General features: G+C 34.8%; 1 protein-coding gene across 1 annotated transcript in view; it reads right to left on the bottom strand.

Annotated features, from left to right (window-relative positions):
* Window positions 1-27761, bottom strand: part of PHLDB2 (pleckstrin homology like domain family B member 2) — a 53305-nt gene that overhangs the window by 12021 nt on the left and 13523 nt on the right. Inside the window, exons 4-14 of the mRNA XM_029285140.1 lie at window positions 21018-21398; window positions 19481-19624; window positions 17814-17951; window positions 8649-8777; window positions 7375-7530; window positions 6657-6767; window positions 5662-5751; window positions 4286-4432; window positions 3184-3357; window positions 1508-1642; window positions 1117-1216 (exon numbers count right to left, since the gene is read on the bottom strand). Of these exons, the coding sequence (XP_029140973.1) occupies window positions 1117-1216; window positions 1508-1642; window positions 3184-3357; window positions 4286-4432; window positions 5662-5751; window positions 6657-6767; window positions 7375-7530; window positions 8649-8777; window positions 17814-17951; window positions 19481-19624; window positions 21018-21398 (1705 nt within the window). The remainder of the gene's footprint in view (window positions 1-1116; window positions 1217-1507; window positions 1643-3183; window positions 3358-4285; window positions 4433-5661; window positions 5752-6656; window positions 6768-7374; window positions 7531-8648; window positions 8778-17813; window positions 17952-19480; window positions 19625-21017; window positions 21399-27761) is intronic.

Here is a 27761-nt window from a genome sequence, read left to right as displayed (position 1 = left end):
CTGGGCCCAAAATTTATGGGCTAAGTGAGACAGTTGTTAAGTGAGTTTTGTCCCACTTTATGACCTTTCTTGCCACAGTTGTTGAGTTAATCACTGCAGTTGTTGAGTTAGTAACAGGGCTGTTACTGTAAATCTGGCTTTCCCATTGACTTTGCTTGTCAAAAAGTCACAAAAGGTGATCACATGAACCTGGAGCACTGCAATCGTCATAAATATGAACCAGTTGCCAAGGGGCTGAATTTTGATCGTGTCACCATGGGGATCTGCAACCATTGTAAGTGTGACAAACAGTCATAAATCACTTTTCTCAGTACTGTTGTAACTATGAACAGTCACTAAATAAACTATTGTAGTTTATTGTAAACTATTGTAAGTCGAGGACTATTTGTATTTTAAATAGGTACCGTAAGTGCACAAATCCTTTTAAATTTAGTGGATATTACTTTTAATTAAGTAATGTTAGGACTGAACTGTCTAATTGTATAATCAGAGAAGGCAGATGAGAGTAAAGTTTTGTTTGTCTACATATTTTCTGTTGCTGTTATGAACATTAATAAGCATAAGTTATACTGTAATTCTTTAAATTAATTACAGCTTTTTCTACTTTTGTCTTAAACATTTGAAATAGTTTAAAATGACAGTGTATATCCCTTACTATATATGACTTCTAGTCCAACAGGGTAGTCACAGATTTGGCTAGATCCCAAATGCTTACTCAACAGGCCAAATAAAATTAGGCATATCTTGGGAAGGAAACCTTCCAGCTTTTCACCCAGTATCTAAAAGTTCCAGGTGCAAGAAAACTGAATGTAAGCATCTATAAAGATATTCCCAGTGTATTTTATTCTATAAAGGTATAGAATACATATGTATTATATGCAGAAATAAGATGTAAAGGTGGGAATGTGCCCTTGATTTTCAAACTACAATTATTACAATTATTAATTCAGCTTCATTCAGCTTTAACGGTTTTAAAGCTGAATGAAGCTGAATTAATTTATTGTGTGTTTATTCAGTTAAAGGAAATATGTACTTAATGTGAATGTTAATGTGAATAGGATTTATATTAAGATATTATTGCATATAAATATATGAAATAATTCTAAATATTTTTACCTTTACGTGTTCTCCTTGACTCCAAATCCTTGGTCATAGATCCTGAACAATGAGGAATTATGTTGCCACAGCTACTGCTTTGTCCAAGTGGCGGGTGACCCTGTCAAAAAAAAAAAAAAGCCATTTAGAGCTACTACTTTATATATATAAATTCTTCAAATTAACTTTAGGCTTTCTCCTTGTAGATCAGTGTTACCAAAGTAGAGAGAGAATTACTTTGACTAAATTTACAAGGATTTACACTGTAAATCAGCAGTGTGAAATGAAATTATTGGAAAAGCGTATGCATGTGTGAAGAGAAGGCCATCATTCAAGCTGACTAAGATTCTACTGAAACCAATGGAACTTCGTTAACTCAAAATCCAAAGAAATTCTTTGAGCAATTGCCTACCTTAACACTTCGTCCAAGAGTAGAACTACTGAAATGAGGTGATATGGGAGGAGCTGTTTTCTTGCGGGGCAAAGTATCACTCATGTACAGGCCTTCTTTGTGCTGCTTCTTTCTCTCTTCCAAATTTCGGAAATGCTTAAAATAAATAATAGTGTGTAAAATTCTAGTGTGATGACATGCTACAAATGTTGTTAATGTTTCTGAAAAGTCATAATTTAATTTTAAAACTGAACTGAAAATTGCCAAAGGCAGAACTCAAGTAAAAATAGAACATCTCCAGATTCACAAAAATTAGAATACCGATAAGGTAGCTTTTTAAATTATTTACTGTTACATGAATGATTTCTACAAGAAAAGTAATTTTAATGTAAATATACTGCAGTAATACATTCTTATATTAATGGGATAAATATGATACATCTTTTGTGTTTTGTGATTATACTTGTCATAAATCCTCTATTCCATTTAATAGTAGCTGAATATAAGCGAAGAGAATAGTATATTTCACTGTGATTTTAAATACCAAAAATATTTTTGAACAAAAACAGTGGGACATATAATACATTTTGATACACAACATTTGAATAAAAAGACAAAAAGTTTACACTGGTCTTTTATTTGTGATTCTATTTGCTCTAGTGTGTTTTAAATGCAAAGTATAATAGAAGTGGTCATTTACTAATAAGAAAGGAAGATTTCACAGGGGTAATGTTTCTTAAAGTCAGTTTAATGTTAACTATTGCCAACTGCATGCTAAATGATCATCTCTTACTCGATAAATCTCAGGCCTGTTAACCTATTTTACAGCTTACCCAATCAATGTACCAATTTGTGATACCTGATTCCTCTCATATAAAGGTAAAACTAATTAGTTATTGTGGATTTGCTTAAGTTGCCTTCCTATACTATAAAGAATAAGTTCTGTTCTATCCAGAAGAAGCTAAAGAATGTAGTCTAAAATTTATTCTTCCATGGTAACCCATAGGGAGATCAGCAAAGTTTACTATGAAATAAAATGCAATGTTCATGGAAGTTAGGATCTACTCAAAGACAACTTGGGGCTACAAATCCCATGAGTGTATTCTACACTGAAATATAATCTCAGATTTGCAACAGATTCTAGAGTACTTTGTTTGTAAACTTCAAATGTGCCTTCCAAGTTACTTTTGAAGCATTCATAATGTTTCACACCATAGATATAATTATTTACTGTGTTGATATCAGAATGAGACAATAGTCATTCAAAATGTTAATGAAGATAAATTTTAACAGTTATGTTCAAATAATCTCTTTAACTCCTAGTTTTACAGAAAAAGGACTGTAATATTAGCAATCAGCACTGAATATGTCAGTGTGACATAAAACTGTTAAAGAGTAAAGACACTGGTCTAAATGAATAAATTCTGCATCCGTAAGATGTTTTTAAGTGGGTGGTCCTTAACAAGATGCATATGCAAATTTTCCCAACTAATATACATAGAACTCTGTGTGCAAAATCCTTTATAAATGCTAGAATTACACCAGTCAGTTTTAAGGGAAAGGGCATTGGACCATAGATTCAGACCTTTAGGGTTCTGAAAAGCTGACCAATGGCTACTTTCCATGCACTTTTTCAAACTTGGGCATGCAACGATAATTATATCATTACCAAGTCAGCCTGCCTTCTGGCATGTTACCTGGGGTTCCCTTCGGTGTTTCTTAGCTGGTAGAGGTGGTGGTGTATCAGGTAAAGGAAAAGACTCTACATTGGCAGCCCTGACCTCAGGCCAGTCGGCTGGTGAGAGTTGTGCAAGAGGGCGAGGAGAGAGAGAGTGAGGAATCACAGATCCATAACAGAAAGGTGATCTTAGCTTCATAGACAAAAAGAAATGGTATGAAAGTTTTAAAAATACATACAAGATGCAAATACTACAAAGAAGTTTATTATGGGAAAAGCTTTTTAAGCCAGAGCTCACTTTATCAGATGCATGAAGTGTTATTAGCAGTTTACAGAGAAGAACAAATAAACAAATGGTATTTTTCTCCCACCGTACCTAATATTTTGATATTAGGTTTGTGATATCCTACTAGGGAAAAATAGAGCTTGCTTTGCTGTTTTTCCTGGAAATCAAAATGGGAATGGTGTAAACATAAGGCAGTGATGGCGAACCTTTTAGAGACCGAATGCCCAAACTGCAACCCAAAACCCACTTATGCATTGTCAGGTGCCGGGTGGATGTGGCCAATTGGGTGGGCGTGGCCCATTGGGTGGGCGTGGCTGCGGTGGTAACGGCAACTGGGTGGGACTAAAAAGTTCAATCAATCAATTCCAACTTTGCAAGATCTTTTTTTCCCCGTGAGAAGTTGAAATTGACTGATTGAACTTTTTTTTTTTTGCATACGGCAGCGGAGGCCTAAAGCAGAAAGGTTTTATAAAACCTAGCTGAAGGCCTAGGACTGGGGCGACGGTGCGCGTGCCCACAGAGAGGGCTCTGAGTGCCGCCTCTGGCACCCGTGCCATAGGTTCGCCACCACTGACATAAGGTATTCAATGAGAATATAATAAGGTCCCAGTTACTTTATCAACACTCTGGAAAAGAACATAAGAAGGAAGACAGAAGATATACCCAAGACATACATACAACATCTGTTCCTGAAAAAGACCCATAGGGGAAAAATTAACTCAACTCTCTATTCAGCTTTTTAATTAATAAAAAGGCTTACTACAACTTGTGAACACCAAGGGGATAAAATTTGAAAGCATAATGTTTACACATGGGAAATGTCTCTCCAACAAACCTCTTTATTTTGTGACTGGCTTATCAGGCCAGCTGTGGAAAGTTCAATGGGAGGAGCAGCAGCAGCAGCAGAGGGGGGCTGAGTGGAAGGGGAGATATTCGTGGAATTGCCATGCGGGTCACTAATGTCATTTACATTCACAAAATCCTAAAAGGAGGAATTCAGAGGTTAAACATACAAAAGAAGCAAAAGGCATGCAAGAATATTAAATTTTGAAATTCTCTGTGAAGGTTAGTTTAGAGTGATACAGCCAATGCTGTGATATTACCAAACCATTTTGTGACATATTTTTTTCAATCATCTATGCTGAGCCTTCCATGCTTTAAATTTACTACCATTTTCACTATCTCACTTTAATATAGTAACTGCTTAAAACACTACCATATTCTAGAAAAACTTTTAAATATGTAGCACTCAGAAAATTTGACTATTTGAATTGTCAAGCATGATCCCAATAAAGAACGGGAATTAAGCTGTTTTTTTTAAAGCAAGAAAACACTTAAAGTCTTTTAAAATATGAAGCTCCCTAATCAATAAACTACCATATTGTAATTAGATGAAACAAAAATATGACAGAATCTCACTTTTTCCATTCCATCAAAATAAATTCATGAACCATTAATAATTTAGGGATATGTTTGCAATCAAATGTTTTGCAGAATACTCTAATGAAGTCTTTATTTTGACCTACAATGATTAAAACAGCTGCGATTCTCAGTAAAAAATAAGTAAGTGGTTAGAGTAGCAGCAACAGTAGCAGAAAAGTTTTAGGCACAAGCAAGAACTGAAAGGATGCACTCCAAGAGTCTGATTTTCCGTTCTTCCTTTCTAATATGTCATATTCTAGTACAACTCTACTAACACTGAATGTCTGCATAATCAAAAAATGAATGATCACTGAAATATGCATGCAAATGGAGTAAGATGAAAAAAATGGACATGAAATCTAAGGAAACTGAAGACTATTTGGAAGGCCAATTATTTCAGCACCACACTTACAGTCTTATACTACATGCCCTGTTAAAATAGTCTGTGATTCCTCTGGATTTTGTTTCATTCAAATCCTAGAACTTGCCCAACCATCCTTGATCCAAAAGCTTAGGCAGAATGTCTGGAATGTAAAGGTTTGTTTGTGGTTCAAAATAATACACATTTCCTTTTTAGTGCATACGTCTATGTCACATTTTATTAGAAAATCCTCCTTAGAATAACTGACCACCTTTAAAAATATTAGCAATTAAAATTAATCAGCTCTTCTATAGAAGTAGGAAAGTGCGTGTCATTTTTCAATGAACTTTATAAAATGGTTGCAATAATATGAAAAATGAGGCAGTTACCATATTGCTTCAAACCCTTTCTCCCAAATCTCACATTACCTCTTTTAGACTGCTGGGACTCAGAGGAAATCCTTTACCTCCCGATAGTGAGGAATACTTCTTTTCTAGATTGCAAAGATTTTCTTTCTCCTGTAGAAAGTGAGTTATATTTGAGACAGATGTTATACAAATATTTAAGTTGTATTTCTTTGCAAAAACATTTAAGACGTTTCAACTGAAAATTGTTCCAAATGCATTTTCAAAATTTTTGTTTCCATCTTCACAGTATAGACCAGTGATGGCGAACCTTTTAGAGACCGAATGCCCAAACTGCAACCCAAAACCCACTTATGCATCATCGGGTGCCGGGTGGGTGTGGCCAATTGGGTGGATGTGGGCCATTACGTGGGTGTGGCTGCGGTGGTAACGGCAGACTGGGTGGGACTAAAAAGTTCAATCAATCAATTCCATCTTTTTTTCCCCGTGAGAAGTTGAAATTGACTGATTGAACCTTTTTTTTTTTTTTTTTGCACACGGCAGCGGAGGCCTAAAGCAGAAAGATTTTATAAAACCTAGCTGAAGGCCTAGGACTGGGGCGATGGCGTGCGTGCCCACAGAGAGGGCTCTGAGTGCCACCTCTGGCACCCGTGCCATAGGTTCGCCACCACTGGTATAGACAATACAGATATTCTTCCAAATTTATTGGCTGGATTGGTTTTAATACCAATATTATCCTCTACAAACCCTAGATATACACAAACCCACTTGTACTTTTCCTGATAAATCTGCTGGTATCAAATCCACTGCATGGTAATGTAAAAGATTCATATACATTCCACTATTATGGAAAACACAGGTACAGTTGGCTTCACTATATACATTATTCACTTCTTCATTGAACTTTATATATTACAGACCTCTCTATGATACATGGTATCATACTAAAATGTGCTTACATTAATTTGTTTCAGAGGAAGTTGTGCAACATAATATAATTGGTATTTATCATTTAAAATTTAATTACGTTCTTGGAAGAACAAGGAGGAATTGCTTACCCTCTGCAACATCATTAGTAAATTGTTTTTTTCTTTCACAAAATGATCTTGTTCTCTTTGTGCTTGTTGTACAATGTGATTTGCTTGTTTTTTGAGAGCAGAAACCTTTTCCTATCATAAGATAAATGTTAATACATACTTAATATCAGCTTCAGAATATTGTTCATACAATTCCTACCCATCTAAAAGTCAACTTTACACAAATTTACAGAGAAGACTTAAAAGTTGTACACCAGCAACATTTTGCTGTAATTTATTTATTTTTTTATATTAGTTGAAGTCCTGTGATTGGACTTCACATGCTTGCATATTCTAGCAGCACTAATAGCTGGCACTATCAATACTACTTCTACTGCTACTCCAAAATAGAAGACTAAGTAAAAAGAGAAGAATCATGGGAGGATATAACTACATGAAAAGTTATGGAACACGTGTACAAACACAAATACGTTTCTGGGAAAGGTACCATCTCTCTTAAAAGTAAAAAACCCCCAAACCTTTTTGTTAAGAAACCAAGAAATGGAAATATATTACTTTAGATTATTTATCCTATCTTAAATAATTATTAAACCTTAGTGAGCAAATCTAAAACTTAACAATTAACTGAATTGTTAGTAAATGGCTAATTGTTGTTTAGATTAACAACTGCAATCAGTTGGCACAACTAAACTATTCAAAGATAATGATCTGTTCTTTTTTTTTTTTTTTTTTAAATTACCTTTCTACTGACAATGTTACGTTGATATTCAGCAACGTCACGCAGAAGCTGTTGGGTTAAATTCTCCTTTTCTTCATCTAATCTGCTTTCATTTTCAAGCTGCTGAAATTCCAAATCTTCAAAATGTTTGCTTTCTACCTCCAACAAGTCTGCATCCTTCAATAAGAAAAAATAAATGTATCAATTTTAAAGGGATACTATTGTTTGTGAAAGTGACATAAAGCATAATCCAAATCCAAGCATAATCCTAGAGATTTAATTTTTAATTCTGGTCTAAGTCTATTTAAGCATGACTAAGTCTATTTAAGCATGTTTTTTAAAATACCTGTAGACCTGAAATTAAAATTATCATATACACCCTCAAAATAATCAATAACAGATCCATTATTTTATTTTAGCCTAGTCATCATGAACAGAGGTGTTTAGAGTGCTAAATATGCACTTCAAAAAAAAGCCAAACCTTAAAATTAAACTAAGGGGGATGCCAATGTGAAGAATTGTTGCAGTTTAGAATGGGCATGATTGTAGCTTGAATCATGAATAAACAGTTCTAAGCTATTTGATTTCAGGTTCATGGCTCAGATTGTTTTTTTTAACCAAATTTCATTTTTAAGGGAAGGAAAAAAAATCGATTTTGCTCTCAGAATAATCTGATCTGGAAATGTTTGATGGTTCTAATGTGAATGACCTTTCCATATTCCCAAATCTCCCACTATTGCCTAATGCTTCTTTTTTATTGTGTTATCAATTTAAATTCACAACGTTTGTAAAATTAAACCAAGGTAGTCATAAAATTATATGGAATGATTAAAATACAATCTAATAGAAAAGAATCATTTGGGGGAAGGACCTAGTTTATACATGTCTTAATTTTCAAAATGAATATGCATAGTTAAGATTTCTAATGCTGCAATAAGAATTAAATAAGTAGTCATTCATGCCTAATTGAGAATTCTTTCCTCATCTACAGACAGATAGATCTTATAGATTTCTAATCTGATTAAATATCAAAATTCCACTCATACTCAGTCATACAGATCTTCAGTGTTCAATGCCACACAGCGCTAAGCCTTAGATGACTAATGTTTGAAGCTTGTAGTGCACATCCATTGTTAATCCAGCTTTTGACATTCTGTTTAGTTGTCACCATGCACTTACATTCTTAACAGCAATATAGAAAAACAGCACTGAAGCCATGAAAAAGAGTTGGTTAGACGTCTCTGGACTTGATCTGATTATAATCACTAAAACAACACCACATCCATGCTACTGACCCTGTTAAGCTGCTGCTGTAATTGTTCCCTCATGGACTCGGGGCAATTATCAAGCTGAGTCTTCTGCTCGGAGTAAAGCTCCTGAAGCTTTTCTAGTTTTTCCCTCTCAGCATCAAGCTTTATTTTTTCCTGGAGTTTGAGCCAGAAAAATAAACAACAGAATTACCTTCAAACCCAAGCAGTAGTTAGTGATTCTGAAGGGCAAAGGGCAAAGAGGTGAAACTGAAGGAATGACCTAAATGCTTCAAAAGAATGCTTTGCATGCTGGTAGGCTGTAGCTAATTTGTATATTAGTGCAATATTCTGAATATAATTTTAATAACCTGGGAATATCCAAAAGATGGTCTAGTCAACCTGTTATAGATACCTGTCAGTAAATATTCTGCTATTTAACATCATATATGAAAAAATTAGATTCATCTCATAATAAAAAAAAATCTTAAGTATATTCAGAAGATATGGACCTTTACGGTAATCAAAGAGATACTGTCTTATAGTTTGGAACATATGGTAATTCTATGCTATAATGTTACATAAGTAAAGTTGCCATAAAACATACTATATGTTATATGATGTAAGGCTATCTTTAGCAACCTAGCTCCCTGTAGATGTGTTGGGGGTCACAACTTTCAGCACAGTGAACAGAAATTGTGGAAGTCATAATCCCAACATAAGCGATAAACCTTATGATGGGAATTTTACTAGTTCCATATTCTTCAAACTTATCTTTACATTAATGAAGATACAACATTACTGTACAATGACTTGTATCTGTAACAATGCCATTCTCAGAATTGAGAACATATATGTTCCCAACATAAACTTTATTAATTAATTTCCATTCTTTGTATATATTCTCAATTAGCAGAAACAAAGTCAGTTAGATTTGTAATTATACTCCCGAAGCCAGGTCTATTTGGGGTTTTGTTCCAGATGTAGTGTTACCTTTAATGCTTTCAAGTTCAATGACATATTAGCTATGATGAAACAGAAATCGTAACATGTTAATTTCCTAATGACAGAAGGAAAACAAGGTAAAAGCTTTACAGCAGGCGTGTCCAACCTGCAGCCCATTGGCTGCATGTGGCCTTGGATAGCTAGTAATGCAGGCTGACAAGATAATAAAAATATTTTAAAAATCTAAGGAAGTTTGTTATTTATATATATTAACTATATATTTTATATGCAGCCCAATGTGGCCCAGGCAAGCCAAAAGGTTGGACAATCATGCTTTCCAGTGTGAAGAAAACAGATATTATTTGCAATGACACAAAGATAACAGACAAAGACATAAGTGGTCCTTAAGGCAGTGTATAAGCAGAGAAAGACAGATCATTCAGCAATAAGTGGTCTGGGGCAGGAAATTCTGTTTCAGTGATCAAACATGCTGGGGGAAAAAAATAGTTCAGCTGAAGGAAGCCTATCCTGATCAGATAACACAAATTCTAAGCCAATTAGCTCCTGTCTCAAATATGGCAATACATTTTTCCATAGTTATGTACCGGTAGATTTCTTTTACCCGAAATTCAAAACAGACTAAATTTTAAGGTTATACTTTTTTTTTTACAATTTTTTTTCATAAACATGTTTGGTTTGGTTTTGAAAAAAAATGACTACAAATACATAAAAGCTTCAATAATATTTCATCAATTAGATACTCATATAAGTCAGACATTTTGTATTATTCCATTGTCAGTAGACCCTTGTAGGCTTAATTTCCACAGGCAAGTATGTTTATTAAAATGAATAGAATGATTGCACAAAATGACCAATCATTACTAAAAGTTTCTCTTTTTTCTGAATATTCCTATGACTTTTGTAATAGGTTTGCTGATGGTACAAGTCTAATTGGAAGAATAAAATATTATTATTTCAATCTGCTAGGGTTCTAAGAAGTCTCTTTCTTAACTTTTCACTGGGCTGCTTTATCTTTTTTTTTTCTAGTTTTCTCCTTTTGACCCTAAACTTGATTAGGAGTCACAGAATGTAGCTCATTCACAGCTAAATCTTCCTTTAGCCCTTTCTTTACTTTCATATGTTCCAAGAAAAAAAGTATAGGGGCATCACAAGCACATCTTCATATTCTCCTCAGAAGAGGTAAGCCAATATTTCACAGCAGTCTACCAGGGTTTTACTCACTTCCACAGCTGGCCTATCTATGAGAACTGTTTAGTTTGATGGTAAAGAAAAATATAAAGAAAAATACTCTGGAACATTCCAATCCAGCAGAAAAAAGCCATTCTGTCTCTTTCTCTGATTTATAAGCAAATTTTCTATAATGTAAAGCACATTGATTCAATATTTAATTTAAAGGTTCTTAGGACTCCATGGGCATGCCCTACTGTTAAGTTTCAGTTTATATTGTAGCAGTACTGATTAACAAAAGAGTGTATCAATAACCCTACTGAATCATACCAAAGCTCCCTTTAGCAGGTTGATTGGACAGGGTCCATGCTGATTTTAAGGTGTGTTTCTACATGCTTAGTTAAATTTTCTTTGATTGCTGTTTCTATCAGTTTGCACATAACAGACATTAAGCTTGCTGGCTTATTAGATCTTCCTGGATACCCTTTTTAAAAATCCATCGCAAAGCTAGTTTTCTATGGGTATAACTTTAAAACTTGTATAGTCTATTTTTGTTTCAGGAAAAATAAGTATTTGTATTTGTTCCACTGGCAATGAAAACTGAAAATATCTTAATCTCCCAGAATGTTACTGAGTCTTAAAAAAAAAAAATCCTATAAACTACTCTTGGTACTTTTATGAATTCTTAGAGCTTCTCATTCAAAGACTTTCATTTGCCAGGGTAACAAGGAAGCTAAAGAGAAAAGTTAGCATCTTCTGTTGTTGAATGATACTAAATACAAGGATGTCATTGAGCTCATCTTACAAGGGAAGTCATTAATTTGGAAGGTTAACAGCTGCATGTAATGGATAGACAAGGAAATATAATGCCAAGTGGAAGCACCATTTCCTATTTTTTTCTTAAGACTGGAGACATACATTTTGTTAGATCAGAATTAATGTCTTTTATGCAATAGAACACATTTATAAAGAATAGCGTTTTTTTTAAAAAAAATGGGGAACCTTCTTGAACAGTGACCATCAAATAAACATGAACATTGAAGATTTATTCTACTACTCTATAAGACACTTATTGTGTTATGTGCTATAGACAGATACATTTTTTTCTGAATAAAATGTTACAGAGCACAAGACACATTTGTTTTGTAAAATGAGACTAAATGCCATAAGTTGTACAGTTTCCAGCAAACCCTTCCGGAATTAAAGGATTACTTAATAAGTATTAATATAAAAGTGTACACTGGCCAGAATTGTATCTAGAAACAAATATAACCCTTTATTGTTTACAAAAAACCCATTAAAAATCCTCATATGGATACTTGAGTTTAAAACAGCAATACCTTTAAAAGATTTTTCAAAGTATTTTTTTTAAAAAATAGAGTTGATATTTTATACAAACTTTGTAATACACATGTATGTATGCTGTGCCTATACAATTTGCTTATTAAATACATTTTTCATCTTTCCATTTTAAATGGAATGCCCATAAAACAGAATGAAAGGGAGAAACAGAATAGGCAGCTGGCTATGTCTCTTAACTCTAAAAATTAGTCACAACCTCTAGTCTAGACAGTATATAACTCTGATCAGAAAAGAATCAACATAGTCATGTACAGTATACCCCTTCCATACATATGCAGTTGTTTTGATTATATTTGCAATATATTTTTCACAAAAGGAAATATTTATATAACATTTTATTCATGTCAATGGTTTCATGCACTTTGTACTTTGTTTTTAAAATAATGTTTTAAAAACATTATTACATACAAACCCTAAACTATATTTCATTTATAGAATACACTGACTGAGATAATGCATGCAGCTATAAACAAGCAACACAAAAATCTGTAACTAAAAAAAATATATCAGAAATCAAATAGTAGTTTGTGATGCTAGAAGGGAACTGGGTTAGGAAGTCCTAGAGGTGTCCACATGCATAATCTAGAGGGTCTAATGGAACAGCCTATCTATCTCTCTACATACCCTTTGATACTTCAAAGGAAGCCACAAGCTTAGCCAAGCATTCAACTGGGAACTGGCCCAGAATAAACTCCTGCTTCTTAGTGCTGCTATCATTCTCCATTTCCTTCCCCTCTTCACAGTAGGCCTTTTTCCACCCAGATGAACATGCATGATTGAATGTAGCTATCTGTTTGCCTTTCCACTGGAACTTTGCTGTTAGGAAGATTTGAGCATCCTGACCAGGAGATAAACAGCGAAAGAGAAATGAAACCTGTTGAGCTCCTAAGGCAGGAAGAAGGAAGAAGTTCCTATCTATCCTGAATATATGTCCTTTTTCCCTTGGACAGCTGTGACTGTATCAAATATCACCAACAAAATCCAAATCCTTCTTGGATTCCCAGCTGTGGCAAGAGCCTATAAATCCTGTCTGCTTCACATAAACAACGCAAAAAAACTCTTTCTCTGGAGAAAGAGAAAACTTGAAACACCTGTTTTATTTGTCTCAGCTTATATCAAAGCTTTTTCTACAATTAGCTATAAACTCTGTTAGGAAGGAAAAGGACGTATTTCACATAAGAAATAAACAAATTCCAAACTGTAAAATTAATGTTGCAGTTTCCCAAGTATTAACATTCTGAACTGCAAAACAGTTTTGAAAAATCTAGTCCTCCCTCTCCCAAAAGTCTTCAAACTTGCTTAAATTAAGAAATGTGTTAAGCTAGCAGTGTAGCTGAAAAAAAACTGAATCAGGTGAACTTCAAATCCCTCAAAAATTATAAATTCCCATTAGAAAATGATTCAATACTTTCCATAAAACATCAGAATACCAGAACTATATACCAAATAAACCTCATTTGGACAATCATATAAGACTTTGTAAAACAAAGCTTAAGAAGCAATGGGCAAAATTATTGGTCATAATCTTGGTCACATAATGGCTTTTCAATGAATATTCAAGCTCGTGATAAATCAGTGCTCCAAATTATTCCAAAGTATTAACACAAAACAAAACATCCTGACATTAACTTGATTTCCTGATTTTTGATATTACACTTTATTTCTGGATTAATGTTGTGCCGAGATACTGTGCAACAGAATAAAGATAGAGAGGACAAGCCATACTTAGGTCTATTGTCTAAACCAGGGGTAGGCAACCTTGGCTCTTTTATGACTCGTGGACTTGGCTGGCTCAGGAATTCTGGGAATTGAAGTCTATGAGTCATAAAAGAGTCAAAGGTTGCCTACCCCTGGTCTAAACAGTCATAACATCAAAAGCATTGACTATTTCAGTTAAAACAAAATTTTTAATTGGGTTTAAGAGCTGTAAAAAGTTTCCTTGCCTTGACAGTGTAGTATAAATGCTTTAACATTTTGCAGATAAAGTTGCTCATAAATGCAGTCACTTTGAAACTGCCATTAATAATAGTCATATGAAAGAGGAAGCCAGTGCAGCTGCTGATCAATTAGATGGAAATCTGGTTACATTTTCATTCATAGCATTGCTTTTTCAGAATTTCACAAGCCCTAGAAACACATGCTTTACAACCATCATACAAATCTGAACAAGATTTCCTATGAAGCAGGTGTCCAGATCAAGACTTCATAGGGGTTCTTAACCCTTTTCCTGAACATAAGGCTATCAAATATACAAATACAACTGCTACATTTTAATGAATGGAACTGTTTCATAAGATCTAATATTTCACTCTTCATGAACATCCAATTGGTTATAAACATCACAACTGCTAAGAAAGGAAGAACTACTTCTGGAGAAAAAAAATGGCAGATTGAAGAGGCTCTGTGAAAAAATGGCTGACAATCCTAAATATTATGATTGTTAAAAGACTGTTATAAAAGAAAGAGATATAAAGTTGGTTTATTTGATCAAAGTTAAAATAGATGACTTGTTATTTCTGGTAACCCTTAATGGACTTTGACTGACATCCAAAATGAAATGATGATGCTTTATGGATTTGTTTATGGATAAGGGAATAGGATCAGTTTGTTGTATTTTAAAAGGAGGTGATAAATTACTATTATTTATATTTGTGATGCAAATTGGAAGTCATTTCTTTGTATATTTTTATTTTTCTATTTTTATTTTTCTTCTCTAATTCTCTATTTTTTTCTTTCTGCATCTACTGCTCTTTCTTTTTCTTCTATCTTTTTAGTTTCTGTTTATTTTTATTGTTGTAGCTATAATCATTAATAACATTACTATAAAAAAGAAAAACAGAAATGAAAAGCAAAACCATAAAATGGAAATGGTAGGAACATGATATTACTTTCAGGATAATATTCAGTATAAATTATATAGTTTTACTAACAAACAGTCGCAGGGAATTCAACTGCGTTTATTCCAAGGAAGTAAGTGGATGTTTCCAATCTAAAAGAAACAAATGTATGCTGGAAGACTGTACTATTCTTTGGAATTATTAATAATTCCTTGAAAAATTACAAAAAATATAAAATAAATTACCAAAGTTCTCTCAGAGATCTTTTTCTACAACACACTATATAGAAAAAATACTTTTACAATTTAATTACTGAGCATAATATTGAAACTGGCTAACTTCTAAAGAGAAGAATAAGTAATAGGATATGGCAAAATGATATTTTATTAGTCACATTAAAACTTTAAATTGTTCCTGGAACTGAAATGGAAGCCAACAAGATTCATTCATCACTAATGAATGAATACAGTTCATGAGCTGTATTAAGTAACAGGGGCTGGGGGAGTGAGGAGATTCAAACTAGCATATCCTCTGCCTTCATATCCTCCCACCAGTTATATGTGATGTGTAGAGTGGCACATGCCTCACTTAACAGAAGATTAACAAAGAATGCTTAACTGAAGCAAGGTTATTTTTTTATGTTTTAAAAACATGCTGAAAGCGTTCAGAACAGATTGAAACATATACATAAGCAACAATTACAAATGTAACTTTGTCTCTCTAATCAGAATAGCATAGACATTCTAATGGATTTCTAGAATGGTGCAGGTAATCCAATCTATGAACCTAAACCAACACTACTGCTATAAAATAATATTGTTTCTCTCCATAAAGTGAATGGGGAAGATCCTGCATTTGAGGTAGTTCTGTGTATATGAAATAAAAGATATATCAAATAAGAAACTACTAGATTTGCATGCACCAGAGCTGAATTAGGACCAGAGTAAGCTTTATTGTGCATGAAGGCAATTAAATTGTACATTTAGTATATAACAGTGATGTCGAACCTTTTAGAGACCGAGTGCCCAAACTGCAACCCAAAACCCACTTATGCATTGTTGGGTGCCGGGTGGGCGTGGCCCATTGGGTGGGTGTGGCCCATTGGGTGGGCATGGCTGTGGTGGTAACGGCAGACTGGGTGGGACTAAAAAGTTCAATCAATCAAGTCCAACTTTGCGAGATCTTTTTCTTTCCTGTGAGAAGTTGAAATTGACTGATTGAATCTTTTTTTTTTTTTTTTTTGCACACGGCGGCGGAGGCCTAAAGCGAAAAGGTTTTATAAAACCAAGCTGAAGGCCTAGGACTGGGGCGACGGCGCACGTGCCCACAGAGAGGGCTCTGCGTGCCACCTCTGGCACCCGTGCCATAGGTTCGCCACCACTGGTATATAACTACTTGATCCACCCTTGACATCTGATCTCCCAAAATTATTTTTCTAAGCTGTTGTTTGCTTTTCAAAAGAAGCCATGGAACTTGCTTAGAAATGAAAATGCTTTCGAGCTGTCAAAACTACAGCAGGAAGAGAAAGGCAGATCCTCATATTCTCTGGGTTTCCCTTTAGAGACTTTTTATAACAGGGGTCCCCAACCTATGGTCTGTGGCCCGGGACCGGGCCGTGGGCTCTTGGCCAGTGGGCTGAGTAAAGGGCTGGCCGGTGCACGCATGTGTAGGTGCGTATTCCCCCCTCACGCTAGCGCCTGCGACCGTTTGCGCATGCACACGGACGTGAACAGGAATGCTAACATGGGGTGGGTGTTTGCAGCCTGTTTGCACATGTGCCACTAGCCCAGGCAGTTTGCATGGCCAGTTTGCCAATGTGGGAATGGGCCGCTAGACGCCATGGCGTGCATGGCTGTTTGTGCATGCACATGGCACCAGCGCATGCCGCATGCGCAAATGGGGCTGCTAGTGCAGCGCTAGTGTGCGTGGCCCCATGCATACATGTGGCCCCTTCCCTCCAGTTCTCGAGCCCGGAAAGGTTGGAGACCTCTGCTTTATATAGCAATAACATTCTAACTGCGTATCTCTTTAACCCTTAGATAATCCATTAAAATTTAATAAATACCCTATATTTCTTTCCCTCCCAAGATACTGTAGGTAGTACAATTAAAGGCCATATACGATATGATGAGCCTATGAAATATATTCAGTGCTTTGACATTTTTTGCTCTTTCTTCTTCAAGTTTACAAACATTTAATTGTAAACAGTTCTATGGTTGGTGATCATTTATTACTTAGATTGTAGGAGTTTTTCCTGTTTACATATTGTAACTAGCATTACATTATTGCAAAATTATGGCTATATGAATATATCACACATGTAAATAATGTGCATCATTTAGAAATAGAAACAAGTAGTAGGAGGTAGCCATTTAGATATTGAGTCCAATCCTATTGCTTAGTGCAAGAATTCCATCTAATCATCCCCATCTGTCTGAAATGTTAAATGGTTATGACAAAGTCTCCTAAAGTGTAAGATTAAGTGCTAAATAATTGGCTATAGAATGCAAAGCAAACTATTTAATTCACATTTTTTCATTATGAGACAGAGTGTCAATTGATACATATATAAAATGTATATATTTAAGGTATATTATAGATTTTCTTTGGTTCTTATATAATTATAAAATTGTAGAATTTTTATAATTCAACGTACTATTTTTCTTAATTACCTGATATGGTAAATATTTCAATGTCAGTATCAAATTTCTATTTCTATGTTATTTTCCACAAACTTGGATAATTAGCAATTGTCTTTTAATTAGTTGCAACATTTCTTTAATTTTAAACAATATATCATGAGACTTTTTTTTTAAAAAAAATCCCTTCTCTCTAAAATTCCAACCCTATGGAAAAAATGTGATATCATCCACTTATTTACCTTGGCCTTTTCACCAATGACATTTCTCTCCAACTCTGCTATCTTCCTGTTCAAATGATCTACTATTTCCTTCTCCTTGAGCAGTTCAGCTGTTTCAGATTTCTGCTCTGCTTCCAACAGGGCACATTCCATATCCGTCTAAGAACATAAAAAAATTCTCTGCCTCAATCTTCTTCATAAAGTAATTCCAACATACAATATATCTTGAAAGCTTATTTATATGTGATATACATTTGAATACAGAAAACACTGTCCTTAGAAAGTCATAATGTTTTAAATAGATGAACATATCTAAACAAACATAAAATGCTGCAAAATATTGAATGCCTAAATCAAACTTCAACAAGGTTATGACTAGCTCCTTTGGCTTGTAGTTTAAGAACTTCCTTGTGACAAATCATTGCACTAGCACACTGGAGCAAAAGTAAGATTTTCAAGAAAATAAAATTAATGGAAATGTATGTAATTGGGCTGAAATTAGTAGGACTGGATAGAGAGGACGCTTTACCAATAGCACTTAGACTTAGATACTGCTCCATAGTGCTTTAGAACACTCACTAAGGAGTTTACAGAGTCAACATATTGCCCCCAGCATTCTGGGTCCTCACTTTACCACCTTGAGCCAGTGAGTCAATCTTGAGCAGGGGGCTGGACTAGAAGACCTCCAAGGTTCCTTCCAGCTCTATTCTATTCTATTCTATTCTATTCTATTCTATTCTATTCTATTCTATTCTAATCTAGGATCGAACTCCTGGCAGCGAGTAGTGAATTAGCCTCCACTACTGCATTCTAAGCACTGCGTCATCATGGCTCATGCCTTTGGATGCTCTGGGCTTTCAGAAGTACAATTTACTGAAATCATACAGTATCCATAGCAATTGCCATATTGGCTATCATTGCCAGCAGTAGTCAATTCAAATTGGTATCTATCTGTAATGTTCTTATATTTACAAAATGTAAGTACAACGTACTATAATATTCTGCCAAACAAATCTTCAAGAGTACAATTCTTTAAAGATATAGTACAGAATAAATCCCAATATATACGGAAGGATTTAATTCTGAACTAATATGTATAATTTCATTGGCAGTATGAAAAGCAAGAGTGTAGCCCCAAATTATTTATTGATTAAATTCATTAAATTTGTATGTTGCTCATCTCTATACCAAACAACTTTCGGAGGCTTAAATTGAGGCCTAATTTACCAGTATCCAATTTACAGTCTAGATCAGGGGTAGTCAACCTTGGCTCTTTTATGACTCGTGGACTTCAATTCCCAGAATTCCTGAGCCAGCTTAGCTGGCTCAGGAATTCTGGGAGTTGAAGTCCACGAGTCATAAAAGAGCCAAGGTTGACTACTCCCTGGTCTAGATTATAACTGCTAAATCTAATTATCTTAACCTATCTTAGTTTTGTATCTGACATATAATAATATCTAGGGCTAATTCCATGTAGGAAAGTGTTAAAGGAATTAGTCAATATTGTGGGTGAAGTTAACAGATATAATTATTTCTTTGAATATTCACTTTATTTGTGATCATGAAATATTCTTTATGAAAAATGCCATTTTAATTATCTGTATAAGTACGGATTCTATAACAAGAATTTATAGCATATTTAAAGATGAAAATCCATCATTCAGAAATAAACAAAAGAGATCTTATACCTCTCTGGAGGATTCATCCATCTGATCATTTAAGTCTTTGATCTTTTGTTCAAGTTCTTCCAGGTTATTTAGTATTATAATGCGCTGTTCTTCCATTTGATTAAGTTCTGATGTTACTTGTTCATGGCTTATGCATTCTGGTGACTGTAACAAATCAATAATTGCATTTTTTTAAAAGAAGAGTTTTTAAAGGATAAGCATGCAATTATCATTTTTCTTTCTTTTCCTAAAAACAACCAACCTAAAATTAAATTATAATAATAACAACCTAATATGCATGTTAGATAATCTAGTTTGGTTACAGTATGTTTCAGAATATTCATTCACTTTCATATTTTTTTCTATAAACAAAATAAGCATAAACACAAAAGCATGCACAAAGCGTAATAAATGTTAAATCATTTCAAAGCTTGGTACAAAAAGTCTTTAAAATGTAATTCCAGAAATCCTATTTAGAGTGTTTCCTACAATGCTGTGGGTAAAAGGAATCAGGCTTGAAAGTGGGAGGGAATGAGTTCTAGCGCCACTTTAGGCATTTGTACAACCTTGATTACAGTCACATTCTCTCAGGCAATAGCAAACTACTTCCAAAAATCTTGCCAACCCCCCCCCCCTTACAAACCCTGGACTGGCCCAGACAGTCACCAAGACTCAACACTGACTTGAACAGGAAAAAAAAGAAAAAAACAGATAAGGTTTTTTTCCTTATTAAAAATATCTCTTGATCATTTTCTCTAGACATTTTGAAGATAATCTATTTGAACTAGGTGTCAACATATAAAATGAAAAGGCTGCCTCTTTAGTGATACAACTGCAATCTGTGTGATGATGCTCATGATTGATTCCTTCCTGTCATATCAAAGGAAGATATATTTTCTGGAAAGTAGCTTTTGCTGAACAGAAGTGGCATCTGAAAATTACTGCCACAAAGAAGAGGGAGTCAAGCTATTCTCCAAGGCGCCTGAAGGCAGGACAAGAAGCAACGGATGGAAACTGATCAAGGAGAAAAGCAACCTAGAACTAAGGAGAAACTTCCTGACAATTAGAACAATTAACCAATGGAACAACCTGCCTCCAGAAGCTGTGAATGCTCCAACACTGGAAGTTTTTAAGAAGAGACCGGACAGCCATTTGTCCAAAATGGTACAGGGTTTCCTGTCTGAGCAGGGGTTAGACTAGAAGACCTCCAAGGTCCCTTCCAACTACTACTACTACTACTACTACTACTACTACTACTACTACTACTACTACTACTACTACTACTTCTTCTTCTTCTTCTTCTTCTTCTTCTTCTTCTTCTTCATCATCATTATTATATTGATAATGATAGTCAATCACAAACTATACTGAAATCTGTGTGTGCCTCCAGAAAAGAACTTTCTTTCCCTCTCCCACCCACCCTCCAAAAAGTCTTTGGAACAGTCTTAAAAAGAAAAAAAATAAGTATGTCTGGAATTGCATTTGGCAAAATATACTAACAGTTAAAATTTACAGGCGATATCTACTGATCCTTCCACCAGAAAAGTATTCTATTTACCTTTGACATAATGCTTAGATAGGGAGATTCCGTGACATCCTTCAGGAAAGCAGAAGATAAAGGTGAACTCGTCCTGTTGCCATTTAAATGCTTATTCGTTCTGATTCCTCTTGAGGAAAAGAAACCCATAGAATTTTGTCCAAGATCACTGAATTCAGAGAAATCAGAATCTTCAGCTGGAAGCTGCAAATGATCTCTGAATCTTGAGTCTGCTATTATCTGAGAATCTTCAAAGACAGAATCTTCATCAGACAACTGGAGTTTTTCAAGTTCTTTATTAATTTTCTGAACATCAGCTACAGTAGTGATTGTGGCAGGTTCATTGTCAGGCTTGGAATATTCTGCACACAGATTAAGAATGGTCTCTAGCCTCTGACGCTCCTAATATTGAAACAAATAATTAAAAGTAGAATATATACCACAGTTTCACATATTTTTCAGGCATACAGAAACTACCAATGACAACCAAACTTTATTCTAAATTATGAATAATATTTATATTGAATATACAGATTAAAGGAGAATTTCAGTATTCATGGATAATCAGAATCCAATGAATAATCAGAATGGCACCACCAGTGAATATTAGCTAGCACCTCCAAATTCAATCACACGGCCCTAAGAAAGGCAGTTTCAAACCCCCTCCCCATTTATTTTAGAATTTATTACTAAACTCATAAAATCAGAGACTGAATATAGTTTGTGGTTCAAGCGCTAAGAGTCATCGTGAACCGTGAGATGGGCAGCAAATAAATTTGATTAATTGATAGACAGATAAATATTCAATTGTGCAAAATGACAATAAAAGTAATGGCTTTCATTTTCTTCCACATTCTATAAAACTGAAAATATTTCACAACATAAAAAAGAAGTATAAAAGAAAGAACAAAGGTTATCTTATGGCCGCCAAGGAAATAAAAGCCTATCTATTTTAAGTCCGCAATAAACCTTGAGCATTAACTAAAAGGCAAGACTATTCAAGGAAGTAACTAGTTTTACTCTACTATTGATTTTGCTTTGAATTTTATGTGGTTTTTGTCTTCTCTTGCTTTTCTCATATTCCTCTTTTTCCATTGAAGTCTTTTGAACTACATCTCCCCAGCCCACCAGAACAGGAAGGAAAAGGTATGTTGTAGATCCCTCTATTATAGAGGCACACCTTGTAGGGCCAAGGAAACGGCCTTTTCTATGGTGCCCCAATTCTTTGGACTATCATTCTCCCAGAGACTGAATTACTTAACAAAGTTACTTAACAAAGTAAAACCTTGTTACTTTTCTAGAAGACCTTGAATACGTGTTTTTGTCAGCAGATCTGAGGACCCTTCAAGTGGCTGGGTGAGTGCGGAAGGGGAGTTTATGGTTTTTTTACCTGTTATATTTTAATGTTGTAAATCACCCAGAGCCAACGTTGTGAACTGGGTGGCCTATAAATTTGTTTAAAATAAATAAATATTTATAGCTTTAGCTTCATTGCTTTAATATGGGAATTTCTCATTAGATAATACTCTCTTAGACAGTTACACCTTTATATTTCAGGTCTGCAACAAATTTTGTTCTATATATCTAAAGGTGGCTACCTACTAATAAAGAACCCTTCAAAGATTATGTCTTTCATAAGTCTTCTGCATGTAAGACAGTTTTTAAAGAAAAAGTATAATTTTATTTTTCTTTTAAAAAATCAATATCCTTATACTCTATCCCCTTGGAATTTCTTCTTATGTTTCCATAATTGGTCTGAAAGCAAGTGAAAGGATGGTAAAAAATTATATTAGCATAAAAAAGCATAAACAGAAAATTGTATGAATAATTTCACTTTAGTAACATCTAACTGGGTTGCTGAATCACACTTATTGAGAAAGTCATTTTACAACATCACAATCTTACAAAATCTATTGCTAACTCAAGAGCTTTCTATCTTTAAGTGTAATATGTCACAATTTTAAGAGAATGTATTTTCAATCTGCGAGCTAAGGTACCATAGAAATCTACTCCGCATTAAAAAGCAGTAACAACCAACACATATACTGAGAAGCTTCATCTCAAGATACATATTCTTCATAGTACAGGTAATCCTCGACTTACAACAGTCCATTTAGTGACCATTTGAAGTTACGTCACTGAAAAAAGTGACTTATGACCGTTTTCACACTTATGACCATTGCAGCATCTCCATGGTCATGTGATCAAAATTCAAATGCTTAACAATTGGTTCATATTTGTGACAGTTGCAGTATCCCGAGATCATGTGATCGCCTTTTGCGACCTTCTGACGAGCAAAGTCGATGGGGAAACCAGATTCACTTAACAACTGTGTTACTAATTTAACAACTGCAGTGATTCAGTTAACAAATGTGACAAGAAAAGTTGTAAAATGGGGCAAAACTGATTTAACAAATTTCTCATTTATTGTGGTCATAAGTTGAGCACTACCTGTATTTCAAAGAGATGCTCATTTCCCAAGATAACCCAAAACAATGAATTCAAATTCCTCTTTTCCTTAAAAGCAAAGATAAGAGAAAGCAAAGATAAAGACATTAGATGTAATCAAAGTCTTTGCCTAATTACTTAGAAAAGCTTGTTGAGTTAAAAGGATATAATCCTAAATAAATGCACATAATAAGTACTGAAGTCTGCTTAACCCTTTGTTTTAGCAGGAATTGGAGGAGGGTGTCAAGTTGAATAATCAAATGTCTGCATATCTGTGAAATTAATGCAGAAACTTCTTTATTAAAAGAAAAAAATAATCTCTTAACTATTCAACTCAGTTGATTTTTAAATCTGCCTAGCCTATGTATACAGAAAAACTCAAATGTGGTATTAAAAATTAAGTTATATTTTTAAATTATCCCTTAATTTATATTCCCTTCCTCCCTCTTTTCAAACAAAATACTAAATTAGAAAGACAAAATGACAATGAAATCCTTGCACCTTAAAACTCCTTTCTTCCCTCCAAGCATTTTCACCATAAGCCTTCAGCTCTCTCTTCTTTTGCTTAAACAGTGTTTGTTCTCTTCCTCTTAAAGCTGAATCCTTTGAGTACCCAACCCATTTCTGAAAGCTTCGTCTGACTGTTGGCCAGGAACACCAACATTCAGCCATTATTTGACTTTAATGCTACCTTCACAGCAGTTATTAAGAACTGAAATAAACAATGCTTGTTCACTGAGCCCACCCCCACATATAGTGACAGGATATGTTCGTTTTGGTATCTTTTTCCTCACTCAACCTTCAGAATGCAGGATGTATCAAATAGTAGCCCACACACACGTATTTTCCTCTGCCCAGTTCCAAATGAATGCAGCCGAGGTGTACTTTGACAACGATATGTACCAAACTCTTACTTTTGGACTGAATGCTATCTTGGCACTATACAGATTTTTATTCTTTGCTAAAAAGTATCTACCATAACCACCAGTTAAAAACACAAATTGGTAAAAAGGAAGTTTCTCTCTCTCTTGCACTTGTACACACACACACGCACCCACCCACCCCAAAACAGCTGAAAATAGTAAGAAATGACAAATTCTTGCTGCTTACCCCGTTTTTATAAAAATGCTTCTCCTTTTAAGCAAGAAATATACTTCCCTTGGTTTTAATCACTACAACAGTGGTAATTGGGAAACAGGTTACATTACATCATTTCTATTTCAAAGTGCACAACATGATATCAGAGAACTTATGTGCAGGAAATTCTTTGGGCTGCTATTTTGTGGTATCTATTTTCATCACAGGCCTCCAGCTATTCCTTATTTCACTGTACTTTCATTCTACAAATTTATAGTAAACTGTGTTTTTCAAGCCAATTCAAATATGTATACAGTATGTAAATACATAGCCAAAATTCATCTTTATGTAGAATATTGTATTTTAAATTATAGATAGCTGATCTGAGTGATTGGTCACCAAATTAGTCTCTTGTTTTCAATGGAAATGGTAGGAAAATAACTTTCAAATTATAGAGTCAAATATGAGAGATGTACTCCAACAGAATTTTAAGGTCTTTTTCTTTTTTTATTAATAGAAACATAAAATATTGGAAGGGGCCTTGGATCATCTAGTTCACGGGTCAGCAACCCGCAACTCTGGAGCCGCATGCGGCTCTTTCAGCCTTCTCCTGCGGCTCCAGTCCTCCTCCACCTTTTGCAGAGAGACAGCGAAGGGAGCCCGGCTGAGTGGCTTTGGGAGTCTTCCAAGGGGGGCTGGCTGTGCCGCTCACTGGTCAGAGCTGGAGGGTTGACCCCCGCCCCGCCGAGGGGGTCCACAGAGCCCAGCCATGTCCTGGGATGGAGCTCCCAACTCAACCAGGGAGAGAGCGAGAAAAGAGTTTTGGGTTCTGCTTCCTCCCCCCCAGCAGGGAATTTGGATTGTGGCAGATATGAACTGGCCTCAGGGGAGTGATGGACGCCAAGAGAGGTAACCCTCCCAAGTTATCCCAGAAAATAGAGATGGGGGGAGAGGAAAGAGAGAGATTTTGATTTTTTTTAATTAAGAGATGAGGTATGGGGATAATTATGCTGTATTTAAAGATGGTAGATAAGCTACTAAAATTGTTTTCACCTGTTGGGATGAAGGAGAAAGGTTTTTTTCCCTCTTTCTCCTGCATAAAAAATTGTTTTCTTTGTAGAAGTTCATTGATTTCATAAATGCAACACACTATAGTATTTTTATACATAGCATAAAGGCAAAAAAGGATATATGCAGTGTTATCTTCATTTTAGATGTCAAAAGGGTTTTGTGGCTCCCAGTGTTTTCTTTTCTGTGAGAAATGGGTCCAAGTGGCTCTTTGAGTGTTTAATGTTGCCGACCCCTGATCTAGTTCAATCATCTTTCAATGAAATCCACTCCTACAACCTTCTGCTAAATGATCATCCTCTCTATTTAAATAACTCCATGAAAAAGGGTTCACCGTCTCCCAAGATAATTTTTCATTGTTAAATAACTTTTACTGATGATTTTTCCCAATGTTCAAACAAAGCCTATTTTATGCATTATTCACATTATTAATAAATTATTTTTCTCTTTTTCTTTTTTTGTCTTATGGAACAAATGTTAATAATTCTGCAGTTTCTTATACTGAAAGGAGATATCATCTCCTCAGAGTCTTATTTGCTAGCCAAAGTAAACTACAAACCTGCTGTCATTATTCTATTATTATTATTATTACATGCCACTTACCATCCTGACTGCTGTCCTCTGACATGATCCAGTCTGATAAAATCATTATTCCTAAAGTGTGTTGTCCAGAAGTGGACACAGTAATGCAGGTGCAGTGTGGATTATTACAATAATGTAATTCACAATAATGTAATTCACAATAAAATTACATGGCTGTTATCACCTGGTAGCTAATGTCCTACCTAAACCTATCCAGATAACTGACTTCAACCTTTGATTATATACGAACAAATATCATTGGTTTATTTGCTTTTAAGGTTCTAGGCAGTTAAAAAAACTAGGTAATAATCATACATCCATAAGCTCTGCATACATATACAGTTAAAGCCATTGTGCAATAACATTTTGTTAAAAATTGTTTAATAGTCACCATTCATGAGCCATGTTGGTGCAGTGGTTAGAATGCAGTACTGCAGGCTACTTTTGCTGATTGCCAGTGCCAGCAGTTGGGCAGTTCGAGTCTCACCTGGTCAAGGTTGACTCACCTGATCAAGGTTGACTTCCGAGGTCAGTAAGTAAGGACCCAGATTATTGGGGGCAATATGCTAACTGTGAAACTGCTTAGAGAGGGCTGTAAAGTACTGTGAAGCGGTATATAAGTATAAGTGCTATTGCTAAGTGCTATTCTTACTGAGAAATATACAAAAGAGCATCATATTTCTATGTAATAAATACATAACTTTACTAATGAAAAGAAATTGGTTTTTTCCTTTTAAAAGAAGCATCCGAAAGAATATGGAATTAATATGTATAGATACATACCCCCCCACATATATATACATACACGTGTCCAGAGAATATTAAAGGATTGCTGGACTAGAATGTAAGTATATTGACCCATCTGCAGTTTATTCATTGCTGTGATATGAAACATCTGGAACCAAATTATGTGACTATATAAATCAATTATTTTTAATTTAAGACTGCCATCTAGAGGTAAAAGTGTGAATTTCTTTAAAAAACTGAAAATCTCAGCTTAGGCACTAGAGCAGGGGTAGGCAACCTTGGCTGTTTTATGACTCGTGGACTTCAACTCCCAGAATTCCTGAGCCAGCCTGGCTCAGGAACTCTGGGAATTGAAGTCCACGAGTCATAAAACAGCCAAGGTTGCCTATCTCTGCACTAGAGGCAAAGTTATCAAACTCTCTTGTTATTGTCCCCTCTCTTTTCTCCAGTAACCAAAAGTAACTGCTTTTTTTGCAGAAGCACTTGTTTAATTTCAACCCTTCAGCAGCAAATGTGAAAACCATATCTGAAATGCATTTCCTACTAAGTGGTTATCCGGTAACAAATTGAAAGAATGTTTTTGTTTTACAGAAAAATATATTGTTTGTTCACAGTTTCTAAGTATAGATACTGACTCACCTTTGACATATAACTAGGTATTTACCTGCCTTGCTAGAAATGGCCTTTGTAGTTTAGTTCAGAATAAACAGAACAAGAAAAATAACTCAAGTGTTTGCTTTCATATAAATATTCTTTCTTTCTTTTTCATTCTCAGCCTGACAAAATTTGATTCAGAATTTTTACATATTTCAAACATTTAAAATATGTACGGTATTTTATATT

The sequence above is a fragment of the Protobothrops mucrosquamatus genome, unplaced genomic scaffold (genome assembly GCF_001527695.2).
Source record: "Protobothrops mucrosquamatus isolate PMUCROS unplaced genomic scaffold, P.Mucros_1.0 scaffold1336, whole genome shotgun sequence".
Classification (NCBI taxonomy): Eukaryota; Metazoa; Chordata; class Lepidosauria; order Squamata; family Viperidae; genus Protobothrops; species Protobothrops mucrosquamatus.
This window is presented reverse-complemented; position numbering and strand designations above follow the sequence as displayed.